Source organism: Crassostrea angulata, chromosome 8 (assembly GCF_025612915.1).
Source record: "Crassostrea angulata isolate pt1a10 chromosome 8, ASM2561291v2, whole genome shotgun sequence".
Classification (NCBI taxonomy): Eukaryota; Metazoa; Mollusca; class Bivalvia; order Ostreida; family Ostreidae; genus Magallana; species Magallana angulata.
In genome coordinates this window covers 29,480,093-29,494,028 of record NC_069118.1, presented here as the reverse complement: position 1 = coordinate 29,494,028, position 13,936 = coordinate 29,480,093, and the positions used below count along the sequence as shown (strand labels likewise).

The following is a 13,936-nucleotide window of genomic DNA, read 5'->3' as shown; positions in this document are numbered from 1 at the left end:
ATTTTCTTTTTCTTTTTTGATTATTTATACTGTGTGATATCACCTTTCACTCATTTTGGATCATATATATATATATATATATATATATATATATATATATATATATATATATATATATATATATATATATATATATATATATATATATATATATATTCCAAAAAGAGTGAAATGTGTTATCACACAGTATAAATAATCAAACAAAGAACATGAACAGTTCCAAAGTGTTTATTCATTAGCGCTTTTTGAGTTTTAACATCCTTCTTCAGGTGAACGTACATAAGTTATGAAAAGAATCATTATATATTGTAATCATTTTCACAGTTGTCTTTTAATTTTTCGGGTGAAAGTGACAAGCAGTTTGCGTCTGGATTAGTTGTCTTTTTATCATTTGCATTTCTTCCTTCATATTTTTATGTAAAGACTATTTTTCTCACATAAATGTTCGTTGCCGCCTAATTTTCATGTTTTTGCAAAAAGGACGATATTTTTACATGCTCACATGTTGTGAACCGAGGGTGGTTATAGTTGTTCTTGCACTCCAGTAGTTTGCACCATGTTTTATTTATAAGTTTTTAAAAGCTGATTTGTATATGGGAGGCATTCTCACTGTTTATGGTGAGGGCGTTTCCTAAGAGACAGTTAGATTAGACGATTCTAACTAAGAAAAGTGTAGTGAAATTAATAGCATTGCTTTGTTATGTAAATATCAACAATATGGTGTGTCGAAGTATCTATTTCGTAAATATTTGATATGCAATGTCAACCCGTGCACGCACGGATCAAAGTCTAGTTAGGAGAACTATTATGGAAAATAAAAAAAAATCATCGGAATAAAGTCAGATTGAATGTATGGAAATTTTTATTTTGATAAGATTAAAATAATATATTATATCAATAAAGAAAAAAATTTCTATATTATCATCTTGTTAAATCGATCGGGCAATATTAAAAAAATATAAATCGGAATCAAAGCGTTCAAATCAACCTCACCTCATTATTAAAGCGCACAAACCGTTCACAAAGCGTGTAGGTATATTAAGCAAAACGTACCGTAAAAGATGCGAACCGTACCGTGCAATAAACGACACGTACCGTTCAAGAAACAAACGGTACCGTTCACAAATCGAACCGTACCGTAAAAGTAGCGAAACGTACCTTAAAAAAGCGTACTGAACCAAAGTGTGCAAACTGGTGCAGTAGTACGTTTCAGGGTCTGTAGTTGAATTCTAATGTAGTTTTGTATAATTATGTAATACCTACATGTACATGTATGCTTTTAAAAAAAAACTCCTATCTAATCAATTTTGATAGTTAAAGCATAGAAGGAAGAGATGACTCATAAGTTTACCCACGTGTGGGGTTTAATATTACAACATTTTTCGCCAAGCGGTCATTCTATGATCTATCTGGACACAATCCGCAATGAATGATTCTTTGACCTCTGTAAAGTTATCCAATGGATTACAGATGCCTTCTGTTGGACTAGGAACATGGCTGGTATGTACATAATCTACACATGAATTCTGAACGAACGAAATTTATTACATAATTTATATGAGTGATCGTTTCACACGATCTGTTACGTCACAGAGTTTGAGAACTTGTTTGTCTATTAGAAAAACAGACAATGATATTTGCCAAAAGTCAACAAAAAAGGAAAGATAAATTTGTCTCGGTGATACTTTATTGTCAAAATCATGTCGACAAAACAGAATGAATTTGTTTACTCTTTCCTCTCTGATTTGCATGGTTTAGTAATTAGCTTCCATGTAGAATAATTTTTTGCTGACTGTGGTACTTTCGGTTTTAGATAAATAACTTTGAGTTCTTTAATTTTATTTTGATTGTTTGTTGTTAGTCCTCTATTTAGTGTCATATGTAGATCTTTGTATGATACAGTTAGCTTAATAATGAAAATAGAATACATCTTAAAAATTAAATGTAATGGAATGTTTTGGTTTTTTGCTGTAATTTCATATGTAGATTTGCATGCTGCATTAAAAAATTACTCTTATTAACAACACAGATATTGATCAAATTCAATTAAAAAAAAATATTGAGACAACACGTACAATACGGGGCATCAACGATACTACTGGATGTTTTGCAGAACATGCAGGTTTTATAGAACTACTTTCTTTGATTTGGCCGTGTCAAAATAAGACAAAAATATCCCCCATTTATTTAATTACGATAAAAAGAAGGAGAGATCGAAAGGGGGTAAGTGCACATGCAATAAATGATAATATTTTATAGAGCTGGTTCACTATGACTTTATACTATAGGCTTTAACAAATTATATTAGACTATGCTACACGTATCGTACAGGTAGCTTTTTACTATTTAGAACACTGTAACTTAATCTATGGAATACACAATGACTCGACCCTGACCGCGTTCGCATACTCAAATTGTAAACACGAACTATAGGCAATAAAACAAGACACCTGCCTCAGATCACATTTACAATGAACAAAGAACTTTCAGAGGGATAACCATTATAGCCAGAAGAGCTGGGCTATATGGTGAATATGAGCTTTGTTGTTTTCATGGGTAAATAAATAGTAATAATGACAAATGAATAAACAAGTACTGCAAACATATTAAAATATTCATAATCATTTCTCTTCACGGTTATATTATCGAGAAAAATCAGTTTGGGGGTGGGGGTTTGGGGCTTAGATCTTTTGAAGTTGGTTTGTATAAAAATTGATATAGGGCCATAATTTTCATTGATTGATGGAAAGTACAGTAGATTAGAAAACAATTTTATCTGCTTTTTTATTTGCTCTTATGTCCATGTATCTACATAAAATTATAATGTCATTTCTAAGTATGAAAATTGAAGAAAAAAAATCCCAACACAAACCCCGAACAAAATATCTCCATAAAAATAATGAATTTTAAATACATTTTGCTACATTTTTCACGAAAAGTGTTATTAAAGATTTAAGCTTAACAAGACAATATAGAACTTTTAGACAGATCGAAACATCATTTTCAGTTCTATGTTTGTGCAGTTCTGATGTATGTGTAACTACAGAATGATAATAAAGCACTGAGCCGGGTTTTTCCAATTAATATTTTAAAAGCAATAGTTTTGGGAAGAATAGTACATTGAAATCTTATAAGCAATTTTGAAATCAAGGGAGGGGGAGGGTTGAAATTTGTTCACTATAGTAGCAATTTCGGTATGACGTCGAACGTGTATCGCTTAACCTAATTTATGATTGACTTTGATAAAGTGCTGCCAGTCGTAAATGTTCACACTTAGAATGAAGACCCATAACTGCTCTTATGTGATAGAGAAATATGTCATTTCAGAAGTAAAAATTTAAGTTAAACAATGAAAAAGTTGATGTTTTTTGCTGGGAAAAATGGAAATTGTATGAAATATTGAAAAATATTGCAAAATCAAGATTTTGGTTACTATGGTTACCAGAATCTGTCAAGTATCAGATTCATGACATGTATCTTCTCTATGGTTTGGCTTTATTTCATATAAATCTCAGAACAAAATAAAGTGAGGATATGTACTTTGTATGCATACTTTTTTGATATTTTGCTAGAATTACTACATTTGCTATATTTTTCATAGGTTGGTATCTGAAGCTTAACAGTAAAATTTAAAGCAAGCCTTTACAAACAGAAAAAACCAAAAACAGGTTTAAAAAGATTGTAATCTGGTTAATCAATAGAGAAAAATATGAGATCATTGCTAAGCACCTATTTAAAAGCATAGTTTCAAGATGTGAAAATTCAGCATTTGTCTTAAAAAAGTTCATATTTATGATATTTTTTATCATCTACTGCATGATTCTTATATGAACCTTTACTTTAATATTCATCAATTAATTTCTAAACGATCTAATATTTCAACGGTATACCTATACCGTTGATGGTATTTTTACGCCTCTTCACCTGCACTTAAAAAAACAAACTATATATGTAGTCGGTCTTCGGATCCAGAATATAAATTGTTACTTTTTATGTATAAAATTTTTTGATTTTGTTTATGCATGTAAAACAATATCTTTTAATAGTATTTTATATGTACATGTTTATGTGTATATTATGTATGCATTCTTTATGTCATGTGTAGTCTACATGTATTTAAGTGTTAATGAGGTTTTTAATTATCCCACCCAACATTCCATGCTTCACCTTTTGTAGGCGTTATATAAGACATTCGTATTTTTATTTATACCTTATACTGTCGTTGAAGCTCTTACAAATAGTTGGCTAATAACTTTTATTGTTAACTGGTCTAGTTATCCCCAAATCAGATTTTCTATGCATTATACAATTAGTTATATTTACCCGCCAGTGTCAACCCGTGTTCCTGCATTTAAACCTGATGGTACCAACCGAGTTTCCATTCCTTAATCCCGATGGTATCACCCCTAGAACTATTTATAACCCGATGGTGACAATCTGGGTTTCTTAATATTTTGTAATTGATGTATACCCGCTGGTATTAACCAGGGTCCCTCCATTTAAACCTAATAGTCTCAACCCATGTTCCATTTCTTTCAATCCCGATGGTGTCAACCCAGGTTTGGTAAGTCAGAGCTAATAATTATCTTTTTGTGTCAACCCTGGATATTTCAATTTTAATTGTAAGTAGCCCTTAAGAAGGCTAGATATGTTACATAAAATTACTTAAATTATGGTCATATCTTTGAAGACGCATGTGAATGATAAATAAACCAACGCAAATACAGAACTGTTTTTATCAATATGAATTAATAAAGATTTTTTTATATATACATCATCCTTCGACAGAGCCTGAAGGACGAGGTGAAAACTGCGGTCCGTTCGGCTCTGGACTCTGGATACCGACACATAGACACCGCCTACAGTTACAAGAACGAAGACGCCATCGGAGAAGAACTCCAGGAATACTTGAAGAACGGGAAAGTCAAGAGGGAAGACTTGTTTATCGTTACCAAGGTTACATTTGTTTCAATGACAACCTGCTCTCTAAGAATAAAAACAACCAAACAAACCATTAACAACGCTTATTTGCAAATCTGTACATGCTTTAGAGGATTTATACGGATGAAAGGGGGGGGGGCTATTTTTAGGTTTATCAAAAAAGCAATAATTTAAATAACGATTTTGCGTAAAAAAAATTCCCTTTCCCTGGTTATAATTTCTTTATATTAAGCAGATTTTTTTTAGCAAGTATCTTTGGAATTTTATGTTGTTTAATCTCATGCAATGTAATTTAATATTATAAAACGAAATTGTTTCATACAAAATTACAGCTTGGATTGATTCATATGGAACCAAAGCAGGTCAGGAGGTCCATTGAGATGAGTCTGAAGAAACTGCAGCTTGACTACGTAGACCTCTACCTAATCCACTGGCCTGTAACATTGGAGGTAAGTCACAGTCGATCTTTCTGTTAAATGTTTTGCTATTCCATTTGAATCCACTTTTTCTCTAGTGCCCAGGATCTTCTTCCTTATCGCATTCTTGAACAGGCCGGATCTGTCCGCCAGCTGTATAGAATACACAATTATCACCAAAATATATCACAACTTTGTACAGAATGGAACACCATGTATCCTGTATTTTGTTTCTTCCAGAAATGCGGTTTCGCGTAAAAACTCTTGTTCCAATGGGAATTAGTGATTCACTAGTTTTCTTGTTTTCTTTTAATTCTGTTTGTAGATTTCTCTGTATTGCACAAGGCAAACGTTGATGCTTCTGATATTTTTTCTTTTGTTTTTAAATCCAGTCATCCAAAGGTAAGTTTTCATCGACTGTAGACTTTTGTAACCCAAATGTCAAGTCAATGAGAAGAATAGGTTCTCGTTCGAAAAACAAGTATTATGGAGAGTAGCCAGTCGATGAGTAAACGGTGGCGTGCTTAATGTAGACCAAATATGGAATATTCAGGCCACTTCTTTTCTGGTGGTTTTGTCCACAATCTATCATGCAGGATTCTATTAAATCTCTCACACTGTCCGTTCCCCTCGGGATGATAAGGTGTTGTGTGGGATTTTTCAGTGTTGTAGTAATTACACAGTTGAACAAAACAACTCTCAAAATTGCGTTCCTGGACACCATGGATACGTTTAGGAATTTGTAAATTTATAAGCCAGTCTTTAACAAGAAAATTTGCGACAGTAGTTTCTTTCTGGTCTATAAACGGTGAAGCATGGGCAAATTTTGAAGAAAAAAAGTCATAATTCATACATTTTCACGTCCATTTGATGATTTCTCTAAAACAGTAAAGTCATTTGCGAGATGTCTTGAGGTTTACAAGCAATTAAGTTGCTCATAATATGATTTACGGTTGAAGCAGAGGCTTTTCCTTTTAAATACCTTTTACAAGATTTACACAATTTCTAGACATCTTGTAACATCCTTGGCCAAAAACTTCTTTTCTTCAGTAATGAATAAGTTCGCTCGATTTCTTGATGACTTGCATGGTTGGGAATACTTTCCATAACTGTCTTCTTTAGGACTTCAGAAAGTTGTGTCTGTCTTTGTTCACCGGTCTTGTTTGTAATCTTCCTTTACAATACACAGTTTGCAATGAAAAGTTTATCCTTCTGATGAAGTTTTCTCATATCTTTGTGCTCGTTTTTAAAATTACCCACGTTTACAATCGTTCTCCATCCAGTAATGAATTCGACTCAACTTCGGGTCATGGTCTTAAAGTGATGCTAAGACTGCAGGAATATTCCCCGTTGTCATGGCACTCACCGTCCGCATCTGAAGTCCACCTTCTCTTCTGAATTCAACCGAGTCAGTAGACATCTATCAAACATCTCTGTTGATGTACTCCGAGTAGTCCGTTTTAAAGACTCTTTCACTTCTTCCTCCAGTGAAGTAGCTCTACAACTTAACGCATCCGCGTTGCAGTTCACCTTACCAGAACGGCATTTCACTGTAAAATCGAACTAAACTAGCTCGCCTTTCCATCTCATCGTTGTTGCGTCAACTCGTTGGTTGTGTCCGTTAATGTAACTGAGCGGATTGTTGTCAGTGTAAATAATAAACTTTGATCAAAGAATGTAATCACGAAATATTTCACTAACTGACCATTTGAGTGCCAAAAATTCAAACTCGATGGAACTCAATTTTTCCATATTCCTTTCAGACTTTCTGAGTGATGTTGATGTATAAGCTATCACAATCTTTCCATTTGGTCTCTTTTGAGATAAAACTGCTCCGACTCCTTCGAAATTTGCATCTATTTTTGGGTTAAATCTGGCAATCCAAGAATTGGAAGTGAAACAAGTCTTTCTTCCAATGTTTTGATTGACTTGGTACACCTGTCGGTACATGACTTTTGAAACTGTTCCAATTTCATTTTGGTATTCTTTTGTTTTGATAATAACGCATGAAAAGGAGCTGCTATGCTTTTAGTTTTATTTCAGTTTTTAAAAACCACGCTACATCACTGATATGTTAATCTATTAATATTTATCAAAGTATGATGGTGACGACGAAAATGTCTTTCCTTTAACTGAGGATGGAAAAATGAAGACAGCTGAGAAATCGGATCTTTTGGAAACATGGAAGGTAATATCGGTATTGTTTTAAAAATGTATTACTTAAATCGAGCTTTTTGAAGTAGTGAAGCTTTGATGGTGATTGTAAGATACCATGATATCAAGAATCCATGACACAATCTTTTTGTGCATGTTATAAAAAGTGTTATTGTTGACACGTATGATATTAAGAATCCATTACACAATTTATTTGTGCATGTTATAAAAAGTGTTATTGTTAACAACAATGACCGCTTAAGATAAGTACCATATAAAGAATGCTTTTGTCTGAATTATTTTCTTTATTGTAGAAAAATTAGAAATGAATGATGCTATAATGCACTGTACTGAACATGAATTCAAAGTAATACCTTAGCTTTCCATAAAAACTGTTCCAATCTGCTAAAAATGTCAGCTGTTGCAAGCATCGTCTTAATTTAATTGGGATGGGTGTTTGGAAGTTGGGATGGATGGGAATTAAAAATTTTTTGGAACTTTTTTAAGGCTATGGAAGAACTTGTCGACTTAGGGCTGACAAAATCCATCGGTGTGTCCAACTTCAACATTTCACAGGTTGAAAGAATTTGCAAGATCGCCAAACACAAACCAGTGATCAACCAGGTATAAAACACATATTTTTATCCTAATGTAGAAACACTGAATATTACGACTTAAAAATTATCATAAATTGCTTAGTCTTTCTCCACCCAAATATCCCTAACCCCCAAATCCCCCAAAAAGCAAACAAAACATTGGAAATCAAATGCCTCTGGCATCATTTTTTGAAGAATTTATTAAACACCTTGTTTTGCATTTACGTGGTCAATGAATCTATCAATTCTAATTGTTGTCATTTTTCTTTTTTCAAGGAATATTATTTGACGATATTTGTTTTTATTTGATTAAGAAAATTATTTTTTCAGGTGGAATGTAACATCTACTGGCCACAAAATGAGTTGTTTGAAGCTTGTAAGAAGCTGGGCGTGACAATTACTTCCTATGCTTCATTCGGCTCGCCCGGAAGACCTGGCGAATAGTATGTGGTGCATTTAATTTACATACAATATATACGTAACGTATGGTAATTACTCAGAAAAAGTATTAGAAATATTCGACATAAGACGCCAATGGTAGACTTGTTACTTGAAAATTAAAGATATATCTTCAATTATTTAAAAAAAATCGTTTTTTTTTTAAATCTTCTTAACGAATATTTGACAATTACAGAATACAGAACACATTATCATAAAAAAATATTTTTTCTTTGTAAAAATTTTTTCGTGAAAAAAAGACCTCGTAAGGAATCTAACACAAATATTTTGGCTTTTAGTAAAGAAACGGAAGAACCAAAACCAATGGAAGACCCTATCATTCAAAGAATTGCTAAGAAGCACGGTAAAACTCCCGCACAGGTACATGAGTAGTTTTAGATTTTTAAAATATTGAAGCAATTGTGAGATTGAGGGTAAAATTTACGAATTTAAGGAGCTTGAAATTTGGTTTTTGTTGTACAATTATAGAAAAAAAAATCCGCTCGTGTTACATGTTGATGAAATTTATATTAAGATGGCTGGAAGGTCGTGGACATTTTTTAGACCTCCCTTATCTTCTTAAGAAGAAAAGCTCTATAAAAAGATGAAAGGCAATGCTCAAATTCAAAAGCTAAAATTTTTGGAAAATTTCTTGACAAATTAATTGTTTATAGCTTAACAAATCATATCGAAAATAAAAGTTAAAGGTGTATCTCGTGGTTATTTTAATGAACATCTAGCCTAGTCAATTTGCTTTATAATCTCAAAACAGGTTCTGCTAAGAAATCTCTTACAAAGGGAAATGATTGTGATCCCAAAGAGCGCTTCCCCTGAAAGAATACTGACTAACATTCAGGTTTGTATGAGACATAAAAACAAGTTCCAAAATGACCTTACACATAAATGTGCCTTTATTTGACTGTATCGATTTGATCTAGAATATCTGTTTTTGTGAGATCTCATTGTTGCCTATTTCGAGCGTTGTAAAAAATCCTGTAGGCTTTACAAACACCTTTACCAAGAAATTAATAAAGAATGTGTAAACTGTAAATTTTTTTTAGGGGGGGGGGGGCTTTTAAGTTATTTTATTTTCAGCTGTCTACCCTTTAATGTTCTCAGATTTTATACCCTTGAGCTGTGTAAATAACATGTATCAGCAGTTTTCCAACAGAACTTGCACAACATGGCGTGGTTACTCAGTCATGGTAGTAAACAGTATATTGTATATCACAGTCGTTATTTGAATGTTAAAAATCGTCATACATGTACACATGTAAAGACAAACTGTTCCGCCTTAATATTCGCGAATGGAAGGTAAAACTCTGATTCCTTGTTTTAACTTGAAAACTGTTATGTAATACCTTTAAATACGAATATAAGTACGCAATTATCAGTCATGTCAACTCTTATCAATGGAGTGGTCTCATCTTATATTACCATCACACAGGTCTTTGATTTCAATCTTACAAAAGAAGAAATGGATGAAATAAAAGGCATCACTGTTAAACACAGCTTCTTTAATTTCTTGGGCCACTTGTAAGTAACACTACAGAATCATCTCTAGAGCATAATTTACCTTTAAACATGCAGTTAAGTAAACTAATTTTATTTAATATTGCAAACTAAGTGCGCACGGATCTTTTTGCATAATGTACAAAATTTTCATAATGACAAAAATAACTCGTGAGAAACATCATTTCATAAAAACATAGTTCGACAATAATGTTTGTAAGCATAATATTATTTGAAAACCTGTCTTTTATATTTATTTCAGGTGTGGAAATCATCAGGAACGCCCGTTTTAAATCATCTATTTTGACTGTATTTGCTTTTAAGATATTCGAAAATAATACTATATATTTACATTTTCCAGTGTCTTTGCCTGTGATAACACTACGTATCGATTTTGTACTATATAACCCATAATACAAATGACGCCAAATCGAGGCGCCAGCAGAGTTTGCTTATTAATATTTAAATATATAATCGTACGATGGCTTAAAATCATATAAATATAAGTAATAAGGAATAATTCTTTGAATATCATGAGATGATATTTTCGGTCGGGGTGTGATCAAATCTATCATAAAGCCCTTCGGGCTTTATTGGATTTGATCACACCGCGACCGAAATTATCACCTCATAATACTCAAAGAATGATTCCTTATTCCTTATTTCAATCCGTATCAAATGATAATTTGATAAAATGCATTACAACTGTTATATTTAAGGATAGGTAAATACAGTGCATATATCAACTATGGTCACTTCAAGCAATTAGTATGTGTAACCTCAAAGTTGTTTGTAAATTCCTAATGCGGTTTAATTAGGCAAATGCCGTTGTTTTCAGTAGAAGTAAAATTAAGAAAACACACTGGAATGATTAAAATGAAGGGTAAGCCGAAAGGCGGGGGGTTAATGGACGTATTTGTACCACAATCATACAATACATTTTTTTTTCAATTCAGAAAGGTCAAATTGCTACAATTCTTATACATTGTAAATTGATTTGTATACGCATAAACTATAGACCTGGTGTAGAAATTAACAGCTGATGACATAGCTCGTTTGCCCGACGCCAAAGAAAATATGCAAAATCATCCAGCATACTGTATCTTACTGGTGTGCAAATTGGCGTCTTAAAATAGACATGAAATAATCAGCAATTATACATTTTCGTACGTAATAAAGATCTCTTAGCGATTTTTAGTTCAAAGTTAACAACAATATTCTCCAGTACAATACATGAAATCTTGGGGTAATATTACATGAAAAATCTTATTTCCAAAACAAAGCCTATACATCCTAAAACCTGACGAACACACTCTGGGAAGCATGATTTCCAAAATTCGACTATATAAAGAACTAGAATTTCAAATCTTAAATTTTGTACTTATATTGTGTAGCACTAGAATTGGACTATTCTAAAGAAGTGTGGGGCCTCATAAAACTATCATTCTATTAAATTGGTACAGAATCTAGCCCTTCCTTTTAACTTAGGCGCTCACAGATTTACACCTTTACCAGCGCTACACGGGGAATGTGGATGGAAACTTTCTCATTGCAGACACTATTTGAACTCGGTGCGATTATGGAGTCGTTTTCTGACAAAGGAGGACAAACGGAAGCTGAAAATTACCTTGAAATGCACATTTAAAAGTCTCTCAGATCTATTATTGCACAATTTAGATATGGAATACTTCCAATTAGAATTAAAACGGGACGATACAAGAGGGAACCTCTCGATAAAAGAATATGCAATTTTTATTTATTAAAGGAAATAGACGCACTATAATTAGAGAACGGAATTATTTGATAATTCGGGGACAACCCAACATTATTAAGGTCTAACTAGACAAACCTCTAAAACTTATTTGAGGCACACATGCAGAGGCAATCTATATTATATAAGCAACGGAATGCGTAATATGTATATACAGATTTTAATTTTTTTATAGTGACTGTTAGGCCAAACCGGTCGGGTTTTTCATCATTCATCTTGTATTATGTATAATTATATAGATATTTTTTTATGATAACACATGTCACTATAATAAATTACTTAAATACTTACTAACATACTGACTTTTTATTCCGACAATCAAAAAACCATCCAATTAAAGTTAGACTTGTAATATCACTCTTTTGCGATACGCTTTTCTTATATACATGTGTAATTTTAATAAAAAGTTCAGAAAATCAACATCAAATGTATTCCGTTTATGTAGTCGTCAATTTCATTCACTCTTTTCAAAACTTGGAAAACAAATAAAATATCTTCCATCTGTGGGACTAACGCTAAACTTCATAAAATTTTATCATATGGCATTTCAGAGAATATAGATTAAAAATCGTATAACCAATGCATAAAAGAAACAACTTAAGTTTTGAAAAAGATATTTCTGAGCTTTCCAGGAAAGTTTCCAAAGTTTGCGATTGTACTCAACATTTGACAACAATAATATAACGTGACAAATGTGAAAAAAATTCCCGGATGCTAATCGAAATAAATTTCTATCCACAAAGGGAATAAGTGTGGATGAGGGGAAGCTGACGAGGATAAACTATTTAAACTATTGTTTTGGTCAATAGATGGATAATTTTCTCATTTCATCTCAAACCTTGTTACGCCCCTTCCCTTCCACAGTCACTACGCGGGGGTGTTAAGGAAGCATATGGGCAATATGCCGTCTTATTTTGACTGTTGTATTCAAAATCGTAAAATTAAATAATTATTTTGAATAAGATCAAAAACTCAGTATCCTCCTTTAAAATAGATGTCAGTGCAATAAAATCGGGTAGTACATCACTGCCACATTGGTGCATTATCACGTGACAACTATAAATAGCTTACGTATATTCCTTAACATATAATGAGATAGAACAACACTACCCCGCGGTTTCCAAAATAAAATAAACATACCAAATGAAGGCAAAACATCTCAGTTTAATCAAAACCGCTGCTAGAATCCCATGTTTTTCCTTATGAAAAAGTTATTCATCCGGTTCTCGTAAAACCTTCCCAACTTTTGTAAAGTTTGCACGGAAAACGGCAAATTACATTAAAACAACACACAACATGAAATTCTACAGAGGAAAGCCTGGCCGAGAAATAAAAGCAAATTTACATACCTTTTAGCGAATGATTGATAAAACTAACATCTCCCCCAGTATTCTTATGTCCAATTCTCAATAAATCACACCACAATACCTATTAGAGTTCTTAGATTAGTTATATTTTGAATATGTTTACAATGCTTTCCGATCAAATTCACACGACATTCAACTTTTAGTCATGACGTCATCAATGTGTAAATCTACGTAATACAAACTAATTTCTGGCAAAAATTGTCTTTGAAGTATTTTATATTTGTTTTTGGTCTACGTTTCGTTGCTTATACATTTGAATATGTACATAATAACTAAGATTTGTGATTTCACGGAATTACATGTAACTCAGATTCCATATGCTTCCTTAACACCCCCGCGTATTCGAAACACATTGTTTCGTTTCCAACTATATCATACTTTATTGAATTATTATTGTAAGAAAGTAGAAATTATCTAATCTTTCGTACCATGCATGCATTTACTCACGGATAAAACAAAGAATTTGCATCGGCACGAACTATAAATCTAAAGACTAAAATGGCAGAAAAATAATGATATGACCGATACAACCCCCCCCCCCACCCCCCACAAAAAAAAAATCAGCCTCTTTGGGACAGTTTTTGGAACATAGTTTCATGGTCAGAATTATATGATTATAAACGGAACGCAAAGACTTGCAGAGCATAGGAAAGACAAGACGTGAGACAAAAGATACGAGATAAGAAACATCCAACGATGACAAGCTCCTTTACCGCTGTTAAACTGGACAATGTGTAAACA

General features: G+C 32.7%; 1 protein-coding gene across 1 annotated transcript; it reads left to right on the top strand.

Annotated features, from left to right (window-relative positions):
* Positions 1-343: 343 nt before the first annotated feature.
* On the top strand, positions 344-10,503 carry LOC128159735 (aldose reductase-related protein 2-like). The gene is made up of 10 exons (XM_052822921.1): positions 344-1,500; positions 4,789-4,956; positions 5,274-5,390; positions 7,456-7,545; positions 8,019-8,135; positions 8,438-8,550; positions 8,845-8,926; positions 9,318-9,401; positions 9,993-10,081; positions 10,320-10,503. Exons 1-10 carry the CDS (start codon positions 1,426-1,428, stop codon positions 10,348-10,350), a joined length of 966 nt encoding a protein of 321 aa, XP_052678881.1. The 5' UTR covers positions 344-1,425; the 3' UTR covers positions 10,351-10,503.
* The last annotated feature ends 3,433 nt before the right edge of the window (positions 10,504-13,936 follow it).

Coding starts and splice junctions, on each gene's coding strand:
- LOC128159735 (XM_052822921.1), top strand. CDS start 1,426: ATGAATGATTCTTTGACCTCTGTAAAGTTATCCAATGGATTACAGATG. Junction 1,501..4,788: donor TTGGACTAGGAACATGGCTG/GTATGTACATAA, acceptor ATCCTTCGACAG/AGCCTGAAGGACGAGGTGAA. Junction 8,551..8,844: donor CCCGGAAGACCTGGCGAATA/GTATGTGGTGCA, acceptor TTTGGCTTTTAG/TAAAGAAACGGAAGAACCAA.